At 47.8% G+C, this 25,247-nt stretch overlaps 2 protein-coding genes across 2 annotated transcripts in view; both read left to right on the top strand.

Moving 5' to 3' along the window:
* Window positions 1-974: 974 nt before the first annotated feature.
* On the top strand, window positions 975-7,011 carry pcna (proliferating cell nuclear antigen). The gene is made up of 6 exons (XM_068001041.1): window positions 975-1,323; window positions 2,659-2,756; window positions 3,949-4,016; window positions 4,149-4,343; window positions 5,119-5,242; window positions 6,675-7,011. The coding sequence occupies exons 1-6, from the start codon at window positions 1,103-1,105 to the stop codon at window positions 6,752-6,754; spliced, it is 786 nt and encodes a 261-aa protein (XP_067857142.1). The 5' UTR covers window positions 975-1,102; the 3' UTR covers window positions 6,755-7,011.
* A 17,489-nt stretch (window positions 7,012-24,500) lies between these two features.
* slc23a2 (solute carrier family 23 member 2) overlaps window positions 24,501-25,247 on the top strand; it is a 76,844-nt gene continuing 76,097 nt past the window's right edge. Inside the window, exon 1 of the mRNA XM_068001040.1 lies at window positions 24,501-24,666. The gene's annotated coding sequence lies outside the window, so the exon portion shown is untranslated. The remainder of the gene's footprint in view (window positions 24,667-25,247) is intronic.

Below are 25,247 nucleotides of genomic sequence, written 5' to 3'. Positions count from 1 at the left end.
GACCCACAGCCCTCGCGAGACCTCAGCCCCGGGTCCTCCCAGCGCTAGGGGGCGTTGGCCAAAGGTCCTCCCGGCTCCAGGGAACGGTGGAGAGTATTAGTCAAAGGTCCTCCCACCACTAGAGGGCGGAGGAGAGCACTCGCCAAAGGTCCTCCCAGCGCTAGAGGGCGGAGGAGAGCACTCGCCAAAGGTCCTCCCAGCGCTAGGGGGCGGAGGAGAGCATAGTCAGCTTCCCTACACGCATGCGCCCAGTGGTTTGAAGCCTTTTCATGGCATTGGTGCTGTAATTTCTTTTTTCTGTCCCCTGATAGATTATTTCTGTTGCAAATATATTTCACATAAATGTGACATTTATTGTGTTAACTCGATGTTGCCCTCAATATAACATTGCTACATCCTGACAAGCAGCATCACAGAAGCACAACTTCTGGTTGGCTCAGAGAAAGTGTCAGTCACACGGGTCTGGGCAATAATGTATTGAACAGGGAATTTTATATTTAAAGTACATTTTTAAAATGGAGCAATATCCTTTCAAATAAGAAAAAAAATACAAAAGCATCTGTTGTTCATTGCAATAAATGAACACAATCGATTTTTTTTTTAGAAAAAAATCTTTGGTAATAATGGAAAACTTTGTAAATTGCGATTTGTTCAATGGCTTTTTGTGGAATAAGAGAGGTTAAATCAAGCAGAAAGGAATGTAATAAATTGGAAAATAATATCGAAAATCTTAAAAACTATTCACCGCGCCGTATGACAGATTAATTTGCATATGTCAATTTCAAAGACTATCAATATCAGAATATATTGCTATCGGTGGTCAAGAACAGCTTGCAATTCAAACACGGGCGTTTAACAAAGGATGCAAAGGCTAATTTTTTATGAATTTTATTTAAAAATTAAGAAACACAATTTCGCGCCGTTACCATATATGGCAAGGCTCGTTTGCATAATGTTATATCAGGAAGTGAGCGCGGTCCAGGCCTGTTCATTTGGTGGTGAGACTGATTGCGAGTGGCGGGCTGCAGCAATTCGGTGCAACGAAGCGGTTTGTTATTTTTTCTTGTGTGTGGTGTAGAATTGCCCGATATTCTTCGCAAAGATGTTTGAGGCTCGCCTGGTGCAGGGCAGCATCCTGAAGAAGGTGCTGGAAGCGCTGAAGGATCTGATCACCGAGGCCTGTTGGGACATCAGCTCGACCGGCATCAGCCTGCAGTCCATGGACAGCTCGCATGTCTCCCTGGTGCAGCTCACCCTCCGGAGTGACGGCTTCGACACCTACCGCTGCGACAGAAACCTAGCGATGGGGGTAAACCTCAGCAGGTTCGTGCATTTTGTTTAAAAAAAACTCGCATCGAACAGTGTAAAATATTGATTTAATGCTCGGAAAAGGCGGATCTAAACTTTGAAAGCAAAATCATGGCAAAACTTTTATTATTTTTCAATATGTGCATTGAGCTCGAAATTATGCAGGTCCTTAATTTCGTCCGAGGGTTTTTTAAACTTGCAATACTCTGCATAAGTGCAACCTAAAGGTTTAAATACATGCCTTACTGATGTACAACTCATGGTTGCGCATGTAAAATAGATGCGGGGATTTAACATTGAAACCCAAGGTGACGCACGCATTGGTGTGTGCTTGCATTGACCAGCTTGACCTCTTTTCTTTAATATTTGAACCGGGGAAGGGTTACTGGGGTTCCTCCCGCGGTTCACCGAACCCTTTTCCCTCCGTTTTGTTGCAAAAAGGCGCCACCGGCCCTGCTGTGACGTCATTTGCGCGCGAAAGGACAAAGGCCGGGTTGGCGGGAAATGTGCCCAGACTCATTGCACTGATGGATTGAATGATGGGTCAGGCGACAGATCCAGGGAGAGTGGGATTCTCATCCACTTAATTCTGTAGTACTTGAGTTTAACTTAAATTTGCGATATGGAAAAGTGAAACTGCCCCGTTTGATTTATCGCTCTGCTTTTCACATTTTATATAACGCCTCCGCTCCTGAAGCTGTGGGTGTTGATGGACAGACCCTAAGCCAGTACTGCACCCATCTACGAGCATCTATTTTGCATGGTCAATAAAAGTTACGAGTTATATATGAGTAAGGCATGCGTTTGAACCCTTACGTTCGATTTATGCAGTGTATTGCAAGTTTAACACCACCTGGGACGAAATGAAGTGTCTCATAATGGCAGAGTGTCAGCAGTCCGGTGGATTATGCTGTGTGTACTGCTGATGTACGAATGGTAGCCCCCGGTTGATTTGTTTCTTCCCCCATCCCAATATAACATTGATGTGGAGATGCCGGTGATGGACTGGGGTTGACAATTGTAAACAATTTTACAACACCAAGTTATAGTCCAACAATTTTATTTTAAAATCCACAAGCTTTCGGAGGCTTCCTCCTTCCTCAGGTGAATGTGGAAATGAAATCCAATATAACATTGGCTTGCAATGGTAACCCCAATACAGAATGAAAATCAAATCTCTAGCTGCAACATATTAATTGGGAAATTTAGTTTTCTAACTGATAATCAGAAATTGTCCAAAACACAGGACTTAGTAGGTTCGCTGTTAACTTTAAAGGATATTGGGTTAGGCACATTAGGTGTGATTTTTATTATTTTAGATAGACCTCATATTCTGGTTCCCATTTCTAGCATGTCCAAAATTCTCAAATGTGCTGGCAATGAGGACATCATCACACTGAGAGCAGAGGACAACGCAGACACATTGGCGCTGGTGTTTGAGTCGCAGAGTAAGTATCAGCCACTTGCAATAATGTGGCATTGTACAGCAACTTGCATTTATATAGCGCCTTCACCGTAGTAAAATGTCCAAAGGCGATTCACAGAAATGTTACCAAACAAAATTTGACAACAAGCTGCATGAGCTATTAGGACAGGTGACCAAAAGCTTAGTCAAAGGAGGAGAGCAAGGTGAAGTTTAGGGTGGGAATTCCAGAACTTAGGGCTGAGGCAGCTGAAGGCACGAGTGTCAATGGTTGCAAGAGGCAGGAATTGAAGGAGTGCAGAGATCTTGGAGGTTCCTTTCCTTGAGATGAGTCTGCACATTAAAGCAGAACTGTGCCAGTCATAGCTGTACTGCAGCAGGTATGAAAGCCAAGTGTATTAAGTTTAGCTGTTAGGGTTAAGTGCTGGAGCTACACCACATTGCACACTGTGATGGGCCAAAACTGGTTTGCATTGATGCAAAATTTGTGGTATTGGCTACCGAATAGATTTAAACGAGTCCTTTGCTTGATCATGTGCATGGTCATAGAATAGCAGAGGGAGGCCATTTGGCCCCTCATGCCTGTGCTGGCTCTTTGAAAGAGCTATCCAATTAGTCTCACTCCCCCACTCTTTCCCTGTAGCCCTGCAGATTTTTCCTTTTCAACTATTTATCCAATTCCCTTTTGAAAGTTACCATTGACTCTGATTCCACCACCCTTTCAGGCAGTGCATTCCAGATCATAACAACACACTCCCTTTTTTAAAAAAAAATAGTCTCATCGCCCTCAGCCCCCATTCTTTTGCCAATTATCTAAAATCTGTGTCTTTTGGTTATCGACCTTCCTGCCAGTGGAAACAGTTTCTCCCTCTGTACTTGTATTGAAACCCTTTGTAATTTTGAACACCTCTATCAAATCTCCCCTTAACCTTCTCTGTTGTGAGGAGAACAGTCCCAGCTTCTCCAGTCTCTTCACATAGCTGAAGTCCCTCATCCCTGGTACCATTCTAGTAAATCTCCTCTGCACCATCCAAGGCCTTGATATCCTTCCTGAAAGGTGGTGCCCAGAACTGGACACAATACTCCAGCTGAGGCCTAACCAGTGATTTATGAAGGTTTAGCATAACTACCTTGCTTTTGTAAATGGAATAACTCTGAAATTAAGAAGTTTTGGGCAGTAAACTTCGGTGTGTTCAACTGACTGTATCTTAATGCAGATCAGGAGAAAGTCTCCGACTATGAGATGAAGCTAATGGACTTGGACGTTGAACAGCTTGGAATTCCAGTAAGTGGCTTTTAACATGTCCAGCGATGGTTTTGGTGAGCGGTAAGGTTGATAATATATTAAATACGGTGTGGCTGGGTTTATTCTTGTTTAACGCAGTCTGATTGACCACTCTGTCCTGGACCCATTCAGGAGCAAGAGTACAGTTGTGTGGTAAAGATGCCATCTGGAGAATTTGCCCGGATCTGCAGAGACTTGAGCCAGATTGGCGACGCTGTTGTGATCTCCTGTGCCAAGGATGGGGTGAAGTTCTCTGCTAGTGGGGAATTGGGAACTGGCAACGTTAAGCTGTCCCAGACCAGCAACGTAGACAAAGAGGAAGAAGCCGTGAGTACCTTCGATTTCTTGCTGTGTCGTAGGGAGCAAAACGGGTATCGCATTGTATCTCCAGTCTGAACGGGCCGCCAAGTTGGTTCACCTGATAAATAATTCCGATGCCAGCATATAGATTTAAAATATCACCCCCCCCCGATTCAAACTTATTCCTCCCTGAATCAGACTTACTCCTATTTATTTTAGAAATGGGGCAACGTTTTTTTTCCGGAAAGGCTGGTTCTGTGAATGCAATGAGCTTAATCTTCGACATGTTAAGAACCGGGTACTGTTTGATTCAGTACTCACCGTGGTGGAAGTAATCCCAGGTCACATTGATAGAACTGAGCTCGTTCTAAAGTGCATTAATGGCCCACGCAGAGTGTGCCCACCACCACCACCAGTCAGTTGCTGCACTATAAATCCTCGTGTCTTGAGAGAGTCTAATTTAGGGCAGGCTCGGGGCCTTGAGTGTAGGCGGCCAATTGTATTTAACTTCGGTGGGGGGGGGGTCGATCCCATTTGTGTCTGCAACAAAACAAGCCGAGGGCCTATTCCTGGCCTCTGTTACTGCCTTTGCTTCCACGGTTCGGGATAGATTTCAGCAACTTTGGCGTTATTCCTCGTGCTTGCTGGAGTGCCCTGCCTGCAGCCAAAGTTAAATTGCCCTCTGTGTGGGTATGTTGCTGCTATTAGCCAGGTCTGACTGCTGCATGTGACAGGTTTTGAGGGGTTTTTTTTTGTATAGCAAAGCAGGGGGTGGAAAAATAAAACTTTCTTCTCTTCACAGGTGAGCATTGAGATGAACGAGCCCGTGCAGCTGACTTTTGCCCTGAGGTACCTGAACTTCTTCACGAAGGCAACCCCCCTCTCCCCAACAGTCACACTCAGCATGTCTGCAGACATTCCTCTAGGTATGTGTTCCAGTGGCTCAAACTCTGACCCTTCTCTGCACTCAGTATTTTGATCTTGAAGCAAAGTACTGGTCTGATTTGGCCTTTTTAATCTGAAATCTGACTCCCTTTTGGCCACAGCAATGCAGTGGCTTCTCGAGAGTTTATTTTCCGTTCGCCTCAGCGAGGAGCTTTATCCTGGTTGAAGTGGCGAGCTGGTTGCTGATGGGTGTGCTTGCCCCAAATATGGTGGTACACAGGAACCCGTCCAGTGATGATGTGTTCTTGATCTCTCTTCCTGACTTAGCCCTCTCCGGGTCTAAACTCAGCAGATGAGATGTGCCCTTTCACACAAACAGTTGGAGCAAAGCAAGTTCCCTGACCCCTCTGCTAAGTACACTGAGTGGTGCTGACCATACAGTTACTGAGGGGCTAAATCAAGGGTGGTGGAAAGAAGGAAGAGCTTGCGTTTATATAGCCTTTCACGGTCTCAGGGCGTTCCAAAGTGCTTCACAGCCAATTTGCGCACATGCAAGGCCCCACAAACAACAATGTGATAATAACCAAATAATCTGTTTTCAGTGATGTTGGTCAAGGGATAAATGTTGGCCAGGACATCAGAGAACTCGCCTGCTCTTCAGAATAGTGCTGTGGGATCTTTCATGTCCACCTGACGGCAGATGGGGTCTCTGTTTAACGTCTCATCCGAAAGACGGCACCTCTGACAGTGCAGCACTCCCTCAGTGCTGCACTGGAGTGCCTTAAGAACATAAGAAATAGGAGCAGGAGTTGGCCATACAGCCCCTCGAGCCTGCTCTGCCATTCAATAAGATCATGGCTGATCTAGAACCACAACTCCACTTTCCTGTTTGAACCCCATATCCCTTGATTCCCCTGGAGCCCAAAAATCTATCTATCTCAGCCTTGAACATATTCAATGACTCAGCATCCACAGCCCTCTGGGGTAGAGAATTCCAAAGATTGACAACCCTCTGAGTAAAGAAATTTCTCCTCATCTCAATCTTAAATGGCGGACCCCTTATCTTGTGACTGTGCCCCCCAGTTCTAGACTCTCCAGCCAGGGGAAACAACCTCTCAGAATCTTTTGTTTCAATGCCTGAAATTTTGTGCTCCAGTCTCTGGAGTGGGACTTGAACCCACGACCTTCTGACTTGGAGGTGAGTGCTACCACTGAGCCACGGTTGACTCATGGCCCAGTGATCCTTACAGGAAGTTGGGCGTTGGTTCCCGACAGAATTGGGCTTGACCAATGCATTCTCCTGCAGTGGAAGAAAGTGTTGGCATATTGTGTAGCCTCGCACATGGAAAATTACTGCTTGGGCGAGCCACCAGAGAGCTGCCAGCATCTGTTGTTGGCGGGGAGGCTTGAGTAACTGTATTGGTCTGTGGTCCTGAGATACCTGCACTTAATGATTGATTTTTCACTTCATAGTGGTGGAGTACAAGATTGCTGACATGGGACATATCAAGTATTACTTAGCTCCCAAGATTGAAGATGAAGAGACTTCTTAAGATTGGAGCTTGGCTGATGAAGACTACGACCATCGGATAGACGTGGTTGAGGTGCGATCAGTGGAGTTACTCCCGAACATTGTCTGAAAGGTGTTCCCTGGCTTTGCCTTGGTTACAATGTTCCTCTTTTACGGATGCTTGTGTTCCAGTCCTCCTGAAGTTTTTGTAGATATTTTATGTAAATATGTTATCCAACATTTTTTTTTGTTATACAGACAGTTCACTGGAAAAGTGGAAAATAAAATGTTTCAGTGTTACTGGTGGCCTGTTAGCTTCTCACATTGAACGGAATGGGGCAAATGGAAAGTCTGGGGCCTGTGAAGGGGTGTTATGGGATCTTGAGGGGTTGGTGTTGGGTTCTGGTCTCGATGGGCTGAGGTCAAGTGAGTATCCGTTACGCTGAAAAGCCATTGCCCTGCCCGATGATGGGATGTGCGTGATTTGCCTCGAGCCGTGCCCCAATGTTTGTCCCAGAAACTGGACAAGCCCAACTATGGGTTCGTGGAGTTGGATCTAAACTTGTACGTTATATATGAATATATTGGCAGTGCCACACCTATTAAGCACTGAATAAGAACCACGGGCTTGGATGCAGAACAGGCCCACAGTCTTCAGCCCGACTCCTTCCACACTCAGTCTGCGACTACCTCAATCATGGCTGACCTTGTTCACTTCTATGTGAATCTAACACGTCTGTTAATATCTCCAACCCTGAAACCACTTTCTCTTGATGCCCTCTTCAATTGACATTGCGATTTGATCTACTTAAAAGTACCAAATGGCACAGCCATTGCACACAGACAAACTTGATGTGAAAGGGCACAATATGTAGCATTTCTAAAATTTGAAACCAGATATGAGAGCCATTGCATTGTGTTTTGTAATGCAATGGTCCTGTCCTCTTAAAGCTGGATTGCATGTCTTGCATTTTCAATCCCTCAGCACATTGAAAAGATAAAACCACAATGTAATATGCATTTTGTCTTTCATTTGATTTGCTTAAATTTCATGCTAGCGAAAGAGCACAAAATCATTCGTGTTGACTGCAGGATGATTACCATTTTATTAACAACACCAGTCAAATCTTAACCAGGAAGTGGAAAAACCCATCAACTTTTCAAAAACTAGCCATTTTCTCATCAGAGGCATAAAATAAGGTTTCTAACAAAAGAAAAACACGTTTCACAACCCCCTGATCAAGTTTACCTATAAAACTGAACCTCTTTGTTCATGTTTCCATGATGTGGAGATGCCGGTGATGGACTGGGGTTGACAATTGTACACAATTTTACAACACCAAGTTATAGTCCAGCAATTTTATTTTAAATTCACAAGCTTTCGGAGACTTCCTCCTTCCTCAAGTAAATGTTCAGGAGCATGTTTTCAGATGGTGGTCCTGGGCCTCTCAGGTCTGGGGTTTTAAGTGATAATATTGTCAGAAAGACGCATGATTTGCGTCTGCTATTTTTAAAATGTGGGATATGTCTTCCACCGTGCAGCTGTGGGATTCAGTTTTTAATTGATGGTGGTTCAGTATTCCAAAATGACCTGATAGTGTCAAAGGCTCTTGTATGAATAATGGGAGCAGAGGGAGATTGGAGCCTCCACCTGGTCTCCAGAGATGGAATCAGTGCCTTCAGAAAAAACAAAATTGGAAGATGACCAGACAGGAGCAAGCTCACTTCATTGGTGACCTGTGAACTCTGTACATTAGGGGGCCCTTTCATCCTGTACAGGAGTGAAAGGCCAGCGTTTACTCTGCATCATACAGTTTTGTTGCTGCCCAGGTTAATATTGGCACTGGTTAGTGTGCTTTTTAATGTAAAAGTTTGTAAAATGTTTACAAACATTCAGGTGGGAGGCCATAATTCCAGATCCCATTGGCAGGCTAACACAAGCTTTTCAAACCTGGTTTATTTAAGGACCTGCAAATAAACAGATTTGGCTTTAGTTTACATCAATAAGGAAGATGGTTGCAAGATTGGATGTCAAACATCTCAGGCCCAGAACATCGTTGCATGAATTCCTTAGGGCAGTGTCTTAGGCCCGACTATCTTCAGCAGCTTCATCAATGACCTTCCCTCCATCATAAGTTTGAAAGTGGGGATGTTTGCTGATGATTGAAGTGTTCAGTTCTATTCGCAACCCCTCAGATAATGAAGCAGCCCCTGCCCAGGTGCAACAAGACCTGGACAACGTTCGGGCTTGAGCCTGTAAGTGCTGTAATATTCGTGCCAGGCAATGGCCAGCTCCCAGAAGACAGTGCCTAACCATCTCCCCTTGACATTACCATCGCCAAGTGACCCACCATCAACATCCTAGGTGTTACCGTTGACCAGAAACTTCACTGGACCAGCCGCATAAATGCTGTGGCTACGAGAGCAGGTCAAAGGCTGGGTATTCTGTGACGAGTGGCTCACCTGACTCCCCAAAGCCTTTCCATCACCTGCAAGGCACAAGTCAGGAGTGTGATGGAATACTCTCTACTTGCCTGGATGAGTGCAGCTCCAACAACACTGAACAAACTCAATACTATCCCACACAAAGCAGTCCACTCACTGCTCCATTCACTGGCTTAACCGTCCACCACCAGTGCACCGTGGCTGCAGTGCTCGATCTACAGGATGCACTGCAGCAACTCACCAAGGCTCACTCAGTAACACCTACCAAACTCGCAGTCTCCACTACCTGGAAGGACAAGGGCAGCAAGCACATGGGAACACCACCACCTCCAAGTTCTCCAGGTCACACACCATCCCGACTTGGACATATATCGGCCGTTTTTTCATTATCGCTGGGTCGAAATCCTAGAGTTCCCTAATAATGGCACTGTGGGAGTACCTACACCACACAGACTGCAGCGGTTCAAGAAGGCGGCTCACCACCACCTTCTCGGGCAATTAGGGATGGGCAATAAATCCACATCCCGAGAATGAGTTTTAAAAAGACCTTGTATTTATATCGTACTTTTAATATGTAAAATGTCCCAAGGCGCTTCACGGACGTGTAATCAGACAAAATGAAGGCCGAGCTAAAGAAGGAGCTATTGGGAAGAATGACCGAAAGCTTGGTCAAGGAGATGGGTTATAAGGAGGTTCTTCAAGGGCAGGTGTAGAGAGGGAATTCCAGAGAATAGAGCCTAGGTGGCTGAAGGCAAGGCTGCCAATGGTGGGCAAAAGGAGCGAGGGATGCACAAGACAGCAGAAGAACGGAGTTCCAGGGGCAAGGGTTGCGAGGTCGGGGTGAGGGTGAGACAATGAAGGCACTTGCACCCATGGATGAGAACATTAAATTGGAGCTGTTGGGGGACTGGGAGGCAATGTAGGTCAACAGGGACATGGGTGGACGGGACTTGATGCGGGACAGAATGCGAGCAGCTGAAGTCTGCGGTGTGTGGAGGATTCGGAGGCCGGCCAGGAGCGCGTTGGGAGGGAGAGGATGAGGATAGGAAGCTCAGCTTGGTTTGCATAGAATGTCAAGGCTGCGAGCAGTCTGGTTCAACCTGAGGCAGTGGCTGGAGACGGGGGGAGGGTGGAATCAATGGTGAGGGTATGGAGTTTGTGGTGGGGACCGAAGTGTATGGTTGTGATCTTCCCGATTAACTGGAGGAAATTGCAGCACTTGATTATATTTCAATGTAAAGAGCTCACTGGCAAAGGTTGGTATCATTGGAGACAAGTTTCAATTGGAAAGCCTGGATTTTCTCCAATTCAGATTAAAATAATGTAAAAACATCTTCCACCCCTGCCACTCAATTGAATTTTATAGCAATACATTTTCTGTCCACATGATGGCAGCAGATGATAACTCCAGTACCTCCTTATCCTGGAATGTGTAACTGTGTGGAGAATGTATCAGTACAGTACAGTGTCAAGAACTTGCTTCAGGGATGGGCTTTTGACACTGGGTTGTGTTGGTTTGTTCTCTGCGCTTGTTTTAATCTGCTTTTCATGTCTGCTTTGTCATCAAAAGGGGAAACGAGTCTTGTACAAAATCCGTCCACAACTGCAGCAAGTCGCCCAGTTGAAAGTGTTTACACAACATCGAGTCATAGTCTTTTCAGATTTTCTCTCCTCTCCGGAAGGAGCTGAATTCACGGCCGGGGTCCAGCGCCACAGCTGCTTGACGGTCCTTCTGCGTCTTACCCATACGTGAGTCCTGACAGTGAGTGTGGGCTGGCTATTCAACTGTGGGTGGCTACGCCTGAGCCTGCCTTCACCCAATGTCTGTCTGGGTACATTTCTCACTCAGGGGGCACGGGGCGGTGATGAGGAATGCAAACCTTTCCCTCCCTGGCTAGGAGTACTGACGCCAACTGCAGCACCCCACTGCTGCCCCAGTGGCCCAGACCACCCAAAAGGCACAGCCCACTGATTGAAACTGGTGTGTGTGTGTGTCGGGGGTGTAGGAACGCAATCGGGCTGTGCATTCACACACTGAGCTACCAGAAGGGGTCAGATCTGCTTCATACCCCTGCTCATTAGGGGAGGTGAATAAAGTTCCATCTGGATACCGTCCAATCTCAATCAAGGAATATTGGAAGTTCCAGAGTTCAGGAAACATTGCTCAATTTCCCAAGTTGGGTGACCTCCCTCCCGCTGTGACCTCCGCCACTGGGGGAAAGGGCAAGAGCAGCAATGTGGTGGGGAACACCATCATCTCCAAAGTTCCCCTTGGACATATATCGCCCGTTCCTTCATCATCGCCGGGTCAAAAATCCTGGGACCCCCTACTTAAAGGCACCTTCACCACGTGAATCGCAGCGGTTCAAGGAGGCGGCTCGCCACCACCAAACGGCAAGTTGCCGGAAGGTATGAAAAGAATACAAAGGTTTCTGTTTTTGAAAGTCGAACTCTGCCAACCTTCTGCCTGTACTGGGAAGGCTCCCAGCTCCAGCACAGCCTCTAACTAAATATTAGAGGATTGTTTAAAACCCCTTCTTATGTACTGTCAAACTTATCAGAGCTGAGCTGTGCTGCTTTCCATTAAATAGAAAGACTGGATGAAAAGACAGACTTGTCTTTGTTACAACACTGACTTCAAACTGGCTGCAAAGCGCTTTGGGACGTCCTGAGGTTGTGAAAGGCACTGCAGAAATTCCAGTGTTTTTTTTAATGTCGTGCCTTATCAAAATTCAAATTACTCAAAGCACTTCACTCAATTACTCTGAAGTGCACCCACTGTTATTTGGTCAATGCTGCAGCCATCACTGCTCACAGGCCCACATGGTGTGTGTCAATAGTTTGTGGCCAGTGAGTCCCAGGGCTCTGTGTGTGTCATGCTACAGTGGCCTGACCTCCTCTCTGAAGCCAGCATAAGCTGCAGTCACCGATACTCTTTTATCTCGTGGGCCTGCTAGTGGGAAGGAGGAAGATTGAAAGCCCCAGAAGGGAATGTTCCGCTGCAGATAATGGCCCCGATCGCCAGCGTAGGAACCACAATAAAAAAACGATACAAATGTGTCTGCTCAAATTCCACTCTGGTCGGCTGACTGCTCGCCGTTCAGTGGCCGTCCCAGCCCCCAGTATCCCTTGGCCACGGAGCTTTGTTTGTGTATGTTCATTTCCAGCTCTGCTTCCTGCCCTGGTTGAGGACATTTCCCTTTTGAACTGCAGAATCGAACTCTTGAGTCAATGCTCCCTTTATATGAAAATAACACTAAACAGACCCTCTCTGGGAGAGCCCATTGCCTCCACCCTCCGCGGGCAGGACAGGTTCGGCCTGGGCTTTAGTGAAATCAGCAGTCGATGCTCACTCGCGGGCCCTTCAAGAGGAGAGCAGGACCACGACAGGTGACGATCCTGCCATCCGCCCGTCACAAAGGGGACAGTGGGGGTGAAATATCGTGGGCTGTGTGCTCAGGATAACTTCAGGACGTCCCAAAGTGCTTTACAGCTGATTAAGTACCTTTGAAGTGTCACAGTTGTAATGTAGGAAACATGGCAGCTCCCCATTTGTGCACAGCAAGATCCCACAAAGAGCAGCCTGATAACGACCAGATAATCTGTTTTTTTTTAAAGTGATGTTGGTTGAGGGATAAATGTTGGCCAGGACACCAGAGAGAACTCCCCTGCTCTTCTTCGAATAATGCCTCCACCTGAGAGGAGGAAAGGAGCCTCGGCTTAACGCCTCATCCGAAAGACGGCACCTCCTACAGTGCAGCTCTCCCTCAGGTACTGCACTGGGTTTTGTGCTCAAGTCACTGGAGTGGGGCTTGAACCCACGACTTTCTGACTCAGCTACCCACTGAGCCACAGCTGGCACTTTATCATTCATGGATCTTCCAACAGGACACAGCGAACAGCAGCAGGAATCCTTTCCCCAGCAGCACTGAGACTAACTGTAGCATCAGCAATAGATCAGCTGACTCATCACAGAGTGGGCTTCAGACCTGGCGGAGGGTCTATTGACACTACTGTGTCGGCCAATGAGTTACAGCAAACTATTTACAGTGTCTACTTAACAAGAGTCTGCAGCAAACAGAACTCATGACCGAAGCTGCAGCAACTTCTCCCGATAAAAGCAGGGTGATTTCTCCAGTGGAGGATAGTTACATAATACAAATTGATTATTTCTCCAGCAAAATACAGTGAGTGGAGGATAGTTACACAATACGATTTTGATGAGGTAATGGAGAGGGTTGATGAGGGCAATGCGGTTGATGTGGTGTATATGAACTTTCAAAAGGTATTTGATAAAGTGCCACGTAATAGGCTTGTCAGCAAAGTTGAAGCCCATGGAAGAAAAGGGGCTGTGGCAGCATGGATACGAAATTGGCTAAGTGACAGGAAACAGAGAGGAGTGGTGAACGGTTGTTTTTCGGACTGGAGGAAAGTATACAGTGGTGTTCCCCAGGGGTCAGTACCAGGACCACTGCTTTTCTTGATATATATTAATGACTTGGACTTGGGTGTACAGGGCACAATTTCAAAATTTGCAGATGACACAAAACTTGGAAGTGCAGTGAACAGTGAGAAGGATAGTGATAGACTTCAAGAGGACATAGACAGGCTGGTGGGATGGGTGGACACGTGGCAGATGAAATTTAACACAGAGAAGTGTGAAGTGATACATTTTGGTCGGAAGAACGAGGAGAGGCAATATAAACTAAAGGGTACAATTCTAAAGTGGGTGCAGGAACAGAGAGATCTGGGGGTATATGTGCACAAATCTTTGAAGGTGGCAGGGCAGGTTGAGAAAGCGGTTAAAAAAGCATACGGGATCCTGGGCTTTATTAATAGAGGCACAGAGTACAAAAGCAAGGAAGCTATGATGAACCTTTATAAAACACTGGTTCGACCACAACTGGAGTATTGTGTCCAATTCTGGGCACTGCACTTGAGGAAGCCTTAGAGAGGGTGCAGATAAGATTTACTAGAATGATTCCGGGGATGAGGGACTTCAGTTACGTGGATAGACTGGAGAAGCTGGGGTTGTTCTCCTTAGAACAGAGAAGGTTGAGAGGAGATTTGATAGAGGTGTTCAAAATCATAAAGAGAAACTGTTCCTGTTGACAGAAGGGTCAAGAACCAGAGGACACAGATTTAAGGTGATTGGCAAAAGAACCAAAGGTGACATGAGGAAAAACTTTTTCACATAAGGAGTTGTCATGATCTGGAATGCACTGCCTGAGGGGGTGGTGGAGGCAGATTCAATCATGGCTTTCAAAAGGGAATTGGATATGTACTTGAAGGGAAAAAATTTGCAGGGCTACGGGGAAAGGGCGAGGGAGTGGGACTAACTGGATTGCTCTTGCAGAGAGCTGGCACAAGCTCGATGGGCTGAATGGCCTCCTTCTCTGCTGTAACCATTCTATGATTTCATAATACAAATTATGTGCGTAAAATCAACCTCAGCCACTTGCAGCAGTGCACTCTCCGTGCGTGATTGGGTAATTCCCCCATCCATCATCTCCACTCTGGCCGGGAATACTGATGACACCATGTGCAGCACAGACTTGGGGCCTCCCTGATCTGTGTAACTCAGCACTAAATGCAGTGCAATTCTCCAGCAAGCCAACAGACGGAGCCGCAGCAGCTGCATTGCAGCCTGAAGTGTTGCAGGTGCAATTGTCACATGTCTGAATGTGAAACTTTCCTCCCCTCTTCCTCCTTGTCACAGAGTGACTTAAAACGTCTTTTAAACTCCGCATCTCCAAGGTTAGATTGCAGCAGTGCTGCCGTGCATGGATCTAACTGCCAATCATAGAATCTTACAGCACCGAAGGAGGCCATTCGGCCCATCGTGCCTGTGCCGGCTCTTTGAAAGAGCTATCCAATTAGTCCCACTCCCCTTGCTCTTTTCCCCCCAGCCCTGCAACCACCTCGCAGACCTGTCCACCCACAGACTTTCCATCACAGAGTGGATCACCCATCTCACCGCCTCACTTCAGTGCACCCTAAACTGAGGGAAAGTGAACTCATTGGATTTAAATGTCTTTTGAAAGGTTTTAATGCCTTCACAGTTCGGATAATCCGAGGTTGGGTGCGAGAGGCGCGGCCCTGGGGGAGCTCGTTGGGCTGTCTCGTGTGGACCGTGGTACTTGGAGCCGGGCGGCTGGACGGCGGCACTCGGGGCCGGGCGGCTGGACGGCGGCACTCGGGGCCGGGCGGCTGGACAGCGTCACTCGGGGCCGGGCGGCTGGACAGCGTCACTCGGGGTCGGGCGGCTGGACGGCGGTACTCGGAGCCGGGCGGTTGGACGGCGTCACTCGGGGTCGGGCGGCTGGACCGCGGTACTCGGAACCGGGCGGCTGGACGGCGGCACTCGGAGCCAGACGGCTGGACAGCGGTACTCAGAGCCGGGGGTCCGGGCTCGTCCACTTAACAAACTTCAAAATCGAGAGGTCCGTCTGCAAATAGATTGGAACGACGTTTAGAAGGTGCCCGCAGGTGGGTGCAACAGGAGGGGGTGTGTGGTTATAGTCAGGAGCCGACTTCTTGTCATGTTGTACAATGGAACATAGCTCCACTCACACTGGTCACACACTGAATATGGACGTTGAATGCATTCTGTTATTTGACTATTGTTCAATTGGGGTCAGGGATTAATATCCTGCCCCCACTCAGCCCCTTCTCACTGGTTCAGTCAATGCTGTGAGAAGGTATACCAATAATCATTAAGATACCATCGGGAAAGCTTCCTGCCCCCTGTATTAGGAGTGTAATTTTACAGACAGGTTTGGGAGGCAACTGAAATGAGGTCAGGTTGTCAACCTACCTTTCTGTGTTGAAAGCCGTGAGGTAGCCTCTCCGAAACTTGCCGGGGGTCAAGGGGCGTGCCTGATGGTCAATGGGGCCGCCCGGGGGGTTCAGGTGGGCTGCCCGGGGGGGGTCAGGGGGCCACCCGAGGGTCAGGAGCAGAGTCCTGGTGGGGTGCAATGGTGAAGCTCTCGGCCTCTCTTGGATTTTTGGAAGTAAAAGAACGCCTTTCCTTGCAAGAATGTTGGAGCCAAAGCTTTCAATCACCTTCACTTTCCTCTCATCTCTAGTGTCAACACCAGCCCCGAAAGATGTGGGAACACAAACAGCAATATTAACCGTCCTCCTCCATTAGAATTCAAGTCGCCAATTACCAACATACGAAATTAACGGGCAGGAAAAGACCAACTGGCCCTACCACCCTCCGAGAACTCTGGATTCCTCCCAACTCTGGCCTCTTTTGTGCAACCCCCCGCTCCCTCCATGGTGGCTTTCAGCTGCCTTGGCCCTCAGCTCTGGTAGTCCCCCTCTAAACCCCTCCGCCTCTCTCTCCTCCTTTAAGGCCCTCCTTAAAGTCCATCTTTCGGCCCGCCAGCTTTTACTCACCCCTCCTGATATCTCCTTTTGTGGCTCAGCATTGAATTTTGTCTGATGAAGCAGCTTGGGACATTTTCCCACGCTAAAGGCATTGTGTAAATCCAAGTTGTAGTTGTTGTATGCAAGGTACCTGTTGCATTTGGCTGGATAACAGTTGTTTATCTATGTGAAGTGAGATGTTACTGAGAGAGGGTGCTTTGTAAATGCTAAGCTCAATGAAACTGGTCTACAATAATAAAGCTACCCTGACATCTGTATACCGTTATTACTGCAGCATGAGGCGATTCTTCAGTTTCACAATGGGTGAGCTGAAATCCCAGCTGGTATTACGAAATTGACGGGCAGGAAAAGGCCAGCTGATCAATCAAGCCTGTCCCACACCACAATGGCTGGACCATCCGAGCTAAACACTTCTTCCCGCCAACACCACCCACTACCCCCAACCCACCCCCGCAGCCATACAATCTCCTGGGAGAGGCAAAAAGTACTCTGTGAAATTCCTCAATGCTTGGTCACTGCTCCCAGTATTACATACAGTAGAAAGCATGGTTCATGCAAAATTAGTAAGTTGCACCTTAAAGCAGTTTTTCTGATCCATAATCACATGTTCCTAACATTCCGATCTTCTTACCATCAACAGCTGTCCCACCAACAGTAGCACTCATATTAATATGAAGTACTCAATCTCTCGGAGCACAGTGGTATTGCAGATCCAGATTTTCAAGGAACAATAGGGATGACTTGCTTCCGAAGGTGCTTTGCGGAGATGGTGGAGCAGTCAGCTGTTCACCTACCTAAGGTTGACTGGGCTGATGATTGAAAATTTTTGGCAGCTCACCTGGGCTCCAGGTGAATTTGCAATATCTGTGCCTTGCTGAATTGTGTGTGTGGTTCTGAGCCCAGGTGGAGTCATGTCACAGGCAGGTTTGGCTGGTTTTTCAAACCTGGCTGAGAATCATACATTTCAATGCCCAAATCGCCTGCAGTCATCTAACAGCTAAACTTACTAAACACATCATCAGCTTCTCTCTCAATTGGCTGGTTTTACTCTTCCGCTAAAACATTTCCAGCACAGCTTTTATTCAGCTAGGGCTCTAAAACCATTGCCAGTGGATGTTACACTCCACCGCACAAAGCAGGATCTTCCTGGGCCAAGCCCAGGTGAAATCTTCATCTCAGCAGGTAAATGTGATGCTGGTCTAAGAGAGCCATTTCCTATTTAAGGCCCATCCGTGTCCTCTCACGGGACCAACTTGGACACAGACAATGGGTCCATCGAAATGGCAAAAGGCGCCCTGTCGAATGCTTTGGGGAAATCTGTCAAAATTGCATGTGAGTTGACATGAGCTCACATTCGTGAACAGACCAACCAGCGATGAAGAAAGAACTTGCATTTATATCATGCCTTTCATGACCTCAGGATGTCCCAAAACACTGTTGTATTGTTGGAAACGCAGCAGCCAATTTGCACACAGCAAGATCCCACAAACAGCAATGAGATAAATGACCAGATCATCTGTTTTAGTGATGTTGGTTGAGGGATAAATATCGGCTAGGACACCAGGGAGAACTCCCCTGTTCTTCTTCGAAATAATGCCATGGGATCTTTTACATCCACCTGAGAGGGCAGACGGGGGGCCTCGGTTTAACATTTCATCTGAGAGACGGCACCTCTGACAGTGCAGCACTCCCTCAGTACTGCAGTGGAAGTGTCAGCCTGGATTTTGTGCTGAAGTCTCTGGAGCGATGAGCATGAAGAGAAAGCATCACAACATTGGCGGTCTGTTGTCCGCTGGTTTTGAGCAAACCTATCCAGTGCCAGTTAAAGTTGGAAGAGGGCTGGACCTCGGAGTAGAAGATTGGCTTGGTGGATAACAATGAAGTCTTCCGATTACTCTGTACGTCATCACTTGATGCCCAGGACTGAAGGGAGCAAGACCAATTCAGGGCACAGGGGACGAGATCACTTCAAACCTGGAAATCAAAAACCCACTGTAAATATGGGGTGCAAGTGCACCTCAGCTCAAGGAGAACAAAGACCATCTTAAGTCCATCTTAGAGTAAAGCACCAGAGTCTAAAGGTAGCATGGTGCATGTCGATTTCATCACATAAATGCCACATCGTGCCAGTCCACTGTGCCAACAATACCCTTTGCCATCTGTGCAACCACCTGTCTTATCTTGTGGTGAGCAATGTAGAATTTCAGATTGGTGACTGTTTCAAGGCTCTCTCCCCGCTGGCTCAGATAGCAAATGCCTGGTGTGTAGCCGAGTCAGACAGACCAGGAGAAACCTTGCTTCAATCCCTGTTCAGGAACGGGATGATCAGCCTCGGCCCCTGCTCCTGGTCGCTATCCAGTGGCTCCTATTCAAAGTGCAAGCGTGTGGATTTTGTGGGGGAGGAGAGGATCAGGCTCAGCCCCACCGAGCATCATAGAATCGTTCTAGCACAGATGGAGGCCATTCAGCCCATCGAGCCCCTGCCGGCTAATTGAACAGTGCAGGAAAGTCTCAGCACCCATGAAAACGAGAGTGCGGTGAGGGCAACAGGGCATCTGGGACCTTGGGGAGCGATGGGACCAACAGTCGATCTCCTCAACCAATGAGACTTAAGGATAGAGAAAGAAACAGAGGAATGGTTGAGAAGGGTGAATTAGAGTCAAATTAGATACAGAAAGAGAAATAAAGAGAGGGAAGGAAAGATTGGATTAAGAGAGAGAGAGAAAAAAAGAGACAGGAAGGAAAAGTAAGAAAAAAAATTAATTTTAAAAACCTCAAGGAACAATTTACTACCTGTAGGATGATACTCATACAGTTTCAATTGTTCCCTTTCTGGGCCGGAGAGGTTGTGTGGCATTGCAGGAACATAAATCACCTCATTAAAAGTGTCCGTGCGTCATGAAGTACCAGCCCTAACTTTCTGCGGTGAGTTTATTTTTTTTTAAACGCAGCAATTTCTTGACACTCACGGGGAGATTGACGGTGAGCTCCCCTTTTCACAAGGCTAACGGTAGAACGGCAAAAAATCGTCCAGTGACTTGTGGTGATTCCCAACTCACGGGGTATCTCTTCCTCACCACAAATTGCTGGGTTATTTACACACTTAATTACAGCATTAAACTCGCCATTATTTTCCCAGCAAATTCTGGGCCAACGTTTCTACCCAGGAGCAACACTTTTATACAGCCCCTTTAACGTAGTAAAAAGTCCTAATGCTTCATAAGACCGTTATCAGACAAGAAAATTTGACACTGAGCCAAAGGAGGAGAAATTAAGGACAGCGGACAAAATACTTGGTCAAAGAGGTAGGTTTTATGGAGAATCGTAAAGGAGGAGAGAGGGGTAGAGAGACGGAGAGGTTTAGGAGGGGATGTCCAAAGCTTAGGGCCCAGACAGTTGAAGGCACGGCCGCTAATGGTGGGGCAAAGGAAATCGGGGAGGGAAAAGAGGCCAGAGTTGGAGGAACGCAGAGCTCTCGGAGAGATGTCGGGCTGGAGGAGGTTACAGAGATAGCGGAGGGGCGAAGCGGCGGAGGGATTTGAACACGAGGATGAGAATTTTAAAATCGAGGCATTGGTGGACTGGAAACTTATCTAGGTCAGCAACATGTGGCGGAGCCCATTTGCAGGATACAGATGTGCTCATGTTCCGTGATGTGGGAGCATAATCACTTTCTCTAGGTGCTGATCAGTGATCTATTTTAATCTCGGTGATTAATGCGACCTTTTCCCAGGACTGTAGAACAAATTTGCCCGACGTGATTTATGTTGTGCAACACCTTAAAGGGGCACTGTTTTAGGATGAAAATGCCTGGGGGACCTTTATTCCATTTGTTTACAAATAGTCAAAGTGATAATGTAAATCCCATCGAAACACTTCTGAGCATCACATCCACATGACATTAAGGAGGTGAAAATAATTTTGCAGCTCCCCCCGTGCCAAACAGTGAACACTTTGCCAAACAGGGTCCCTTTAATAGCGTACCGCCCGTAATCCATCGATCAATAACCATAAAGCAAGACTGATTACTCGTGATTTACAACCGACTAATGGCTAACATGTAAAAAGATTTTATCTTGAGTTGCCATGGAAACACCTGCAATGAAGGCATGATCTGAAATCCAACAGGGAGAAGAAAAAAAAAATGACTTGGAAGGAAGGAGCACAGAGTTCAAAAGAAGAGAAAGTGAGTCCAAGAAAAAATGGAGTGAGAGTATAATAAAAGGACAGGACTACCCTGATGGAGCAGGGGATGGATGTGTTACCCAGTGTGGTACTGAGCCATCCACACCAGTAGGCTGCAGATTCAACAACAACAACCTGCATTTATATAGCGCCTTTAACACAGTAAAACGTCCCGAGGCGCTTCGCAGGAGCGATTATCAAACAAAATTTGACACTGAACCACATAAGGAGATGTTAGGACAGGTCAAAGAGGTAGGTTTTAAGGAGCATCTCAAAGGAGGAGAGAGAGGCGGAGAGGCTCAGGGAGGGAATTCCAGAGCTTAGGGCCCAGGCAGCTGAAGGCACAGCCGCCGATGGAGGAGCGATGAAAATCGGGGATGCGCAAGAGGCCAGAATTGGAGGAGCGCAGAGATCTCAGAGGGCTGTAGGGCTGGAGGAGGCCACAGGGTGACTCTGGGAATCCCAACGTCCATTGTAGCTGAGGTCATCTGACTCCCCAGTTTGTGCTGGGACGCTGATCTCAGTTGGGGGAGCGGTGGGGGCTACAGTTGACCCCAGGGTCATGGGGCGAGGGCGTGTAAAATCAGTCCTGTATCCCTGACCGCTCCCAATCGCAGTCCAGTGACCCCCTGCTGGAAAGGCTGCAACATGTGGATGCCGGCTCAGCACTGGGCCGAGAGGACTGAGCCCGGCCGTGGGGCCCCCTCACTTGCCAGCACGCAACGAGCCTTGGGGCAAAGTACCAAAGGGCCTACCGGTGCCTGCTGAACTGTAACATTTTTTTGGGATACAGTATCAGTGTAATTTGAGGAATCTTACAACACCAGGTTATAGTCCAACAAATTTATTTTAAAATCACAAGCTTTCGGAGATTATCTCCTTCGTCAGATGATTTGAGACATGGCGTGGTAAGTATAGCATGCTTGGGAGGAACAGGTGACTTAGGACCGATGGTACCCACAGCTTTCCACCATTGGTGGTTAGCATGGAATCACAGAATGTTACGGCACAGTAAGAGCCATCCGGCCTAATCCCACTTTCCAGCTCTTGGTCCGTAACCCTGTAAATTTCGGCACTTCAGGTGCACATCCAAGTACTTTTTAAATGCAATGAGGGTTTCTGCCTCTACCTCCCTTTCAGGCAGTAAGTTCCAGACCCCCACCACCCTCTGGGTGAAAAGATTCCTCTTCAGCTCCCTTCTAATCTTTCCACCAATCACTTTAAATCTATGCCCCCTGGTTATTGACCCCTCCGCTAATGGAAATAGGTCCTTCCGATCCACTATATCTCGGCCCCTCATAATTTTATACATATGGTTTTCTTCATGTCATGTCTGGGTCTGTTGTCGACTGATTGATAGAGATTGATTGCTATCAGAAAGAAAGAAGAATGAAGAAAGGAGTCTGACTGCATTTATATAGCGCCTTTCACAACCTCAGCATGTCCCAAAGTGCTTTACAGCCCATGAAGTACTTTTTGAAGTGTGCTCACTGTTGTAATGTAGGAAACGCAGCAGCCAATTTGCGCACAGCAAGATCCCACAAAGAGCAATATGATAATCTGTTTTAGTGATGTTGGTTGGGGGATAAATATTGCCCAGGACCCCCTTGCTCTTCTTCCAAATAGTGCCATGGGATCTTTTACATTTAACTGGGAGGGGCAGACAGAACATCTCATCTGAAAGACGGCACCTCCGACAGTGCAGCACTCCCTCAGTACTGCACTGGGAGTGTCAGCGTAGATTTTGTACTCAAATCTCTGGAGTAGGACTTGAACCCACTCTTAGCAGTTCCTATCAGGCATCAGAAAAAGAGGGACCTACATCCGAATATATTGTAAATCAAAATGAGTTACGGTCACTCTTAATGACAGGTAAGTTTGAACAGGTCTGCTTCATTGTATCAGTCCAAGATACAGCATAACAAGCCTGGTCAAGGTGGCCATCCACAGGTCCAGGTTGGACACGGCCCAGGGGGTCGTTCGAGCTGCCTGCCTCTCTTCCATGGTCTTATCTGCGCCTGGGTGACCCTTGAGTAGGAGTACGCGGTGTCCACCAGTATGCTTGAGGCCTCCTGCGACTGGTGAGACTGGAGTGCAGAGAGGGTAATAGTAATTATCCTCGATGAGGCGAGTGACTCACCTCCTGACTCCCCAAAGCCTTTCCACTCTCTACAAGGCACAGGTCAGGAGTGTGATGGAGTACTCTCCACTTGCCTGGATGAGTGCAGCTCCAACAACACTCAAGAAGCTCGACACCATCCAGGACAGAGCAGCCCGCTTGATTGGCACCCCATCCACCACCCTAAACTTTCACTCCCTTCACCACCGGCGCACAGTGGCTGCAGTGTGTACCATCCACAGGATGCACTGCAGCAACTCGCCAAGGCTTCTTCGACAGTACCTCCCAAACCCGCAACCTCCACCACCTAGAAGGACAAGAGCAGCAGGCACATGGGAACACCACCACCTGCACGTTCCCCTCCAAGTCACACACCATCCCAACTTGGAAATATATCGCCGTTCCTTCATCATCGCTGGGTCAAAATCCTGGAACTCCCTTCCTAACAGCACTGTGGGAGAACCTTCACCACATGGACTACAGCGGTTCAAGAAGGCGGCTCACCACCACCTTCTCAAGGACAATTAGGGATGGGCAATAAATGCCGGCCTCGCCAGCGACGCCACATCCCATGAACAAATAAATAAAAAAATAACATTACTATTTTATTTGATAAGTTTCCTTTGGTTTTGTGGTTACATTCTTTATTAGTTGTGTCCCTTTGAAAGTGAGGGGGGCACTTATGTTTGGTTTTTGATTGGTGACACTGGGCCAGTTTTATCTCCTTAAAAAGGAGGAGGGGAAAGGTTAGATATGAATGTGTTGCTTTTTTTTAGATGACACTGGGACCAGCCATGTTATCCCGACAGATCAATTAAAAACACAATGAAGTAATGATTTTATTGTCCGAGCCTGGTATACACTCCAGTCCCTGCGGTGCCCACCGGTCGTAAAAAGCCTCAACCAGACCAGCAGACACCGCCTGCTCCTTCTCCAGGGCCACGGAAGAGAGGCAGGCAGCCTGAGCGAACACCCCCAGGGGCCGCATCTAGTCTGGGCCTGGGGCTGTAGATGGCCACCATGGTCCGACTTGCCCCCACTGGGTGGCCAAAGATCATGGAGCGTGGAACTGAAGTGCAGCCAGAACTCGAGGAGCAGCCCCTTTAAATATCGAAACAGGGGCTGCAACCTCTCACACCCCATATAAACGTGGAAAAAGGGACCAGCCCAGGACACCGAAAGTACACGCAGCCTGAGAGCCCTTAAAATGTTTGTGGGTGCGGCTCCAGGCAACACTGTCTGCCCCAGATCCCCAAGGTGGGGGGTGGGAGCTCCCGGGTTGAGAGCCCTCCATGTGGGACCTCCGCCAGATGGAGAGACGTTACGCCAAGGCGTGTCGGGGCGGGAGACGAGGGCGATGAAGTGGAGAGAGCGCGCGCAGGAGCAGCCCGTTACAGGAAACCCCCTCCGCGCAGAGCGCAATGGCAGGGAGGGCATTTCCGAGAGATGGCCCCAGTTGCGAGGCGCAAGCCCCTCCAATGTTAATTCAGAAAAAGGAAAGAGCAAATAACAACCTCCCAGCAAATGACCGGAGGAGGGCGCGTGTTTCCAAAAGAGCTGCCTGCGACTGGTGGGATTTTTTTTTTTTGCTACTGTTTGTGTGAGTGACGTGTGGAAGAGTGGGTGATTCCTTCCGGTGCGGGGATGGCGCCAGTGCGTTGAGTGTGTTGTAGCAGAGCAGAGTCTCCCCAATTCCAGGACTGTAGCCAGTTGCACAAGAGGCTGGAGCGGAAGGTTGAGAGCAGGAGGATCCAGAGGCAAAGGGGACAGGTGGTGTAGCGGGCCAGAGCAACAACAGGCCGGAGAGACAGGTAAATAACCACACACACACACACACAGAGCCCGGCGCCGTTTTCAATGCACATTGCAAGCTCCACCAAACGTTTACATAAATCGACAGACTGGGAAGCAACTTCAACAAAAAAAAGAGCATGCATGAGTGCGATTGATATCCCGTTATTGTGGCAACAGCGTGCAGCTATCGGAAGCTTATCATTCCGGCTGTATTTTAAAAAAAATGAATTTTGTAAGTGATCCTGTCAATTTCATCAGATGCTGGTGTCAGTTTCCACCCGCGATGGGCCGCCACCTTTTAATTTAGTGATTTAAGAGTGTGGGGGGGGGGTGCAAATAAGAGACATATTTTGGATGGAAACTTTGGGATTGTAAGATCTGTTTGCGGAGAGATTGGGCATTTAAGAGCTGACCGTCCGATATTGAAGAGATTTTATTACAAGGGAGGTGGATTCTGACACCAGCTCCTGTTTGGAGTGGAGTTTATAATCACAGCCATCGGGCGATTGTGGATTAAAATGAGCTCAGATCCGTTGGTGTACGGCTCAGAAATGTTCATGGAGATAAGATGTGCTCCTAACTGGTTAAAATGCGGAGT

The sequence above is a fragment of the Heptranchias perlo genome, chromosome 20 (assembly GCF_035084215.1).
Source record: "Heptranchias perlo isolate sHepPer1 chromosome 20, sHepPer1.hap1, whole genome shotgun sequence".
NCBI classification, from domain to species: domain Eukaryota; kingdom Metazoa; phylum Chordata; class Chondrichthyes; order Hexanchiformes; family Hexanchidae; genus Heptranchias; species Heptranchias perlo.
This window is presented reverse-complemented; position numbering and strand designations above follow the sequence as displayed.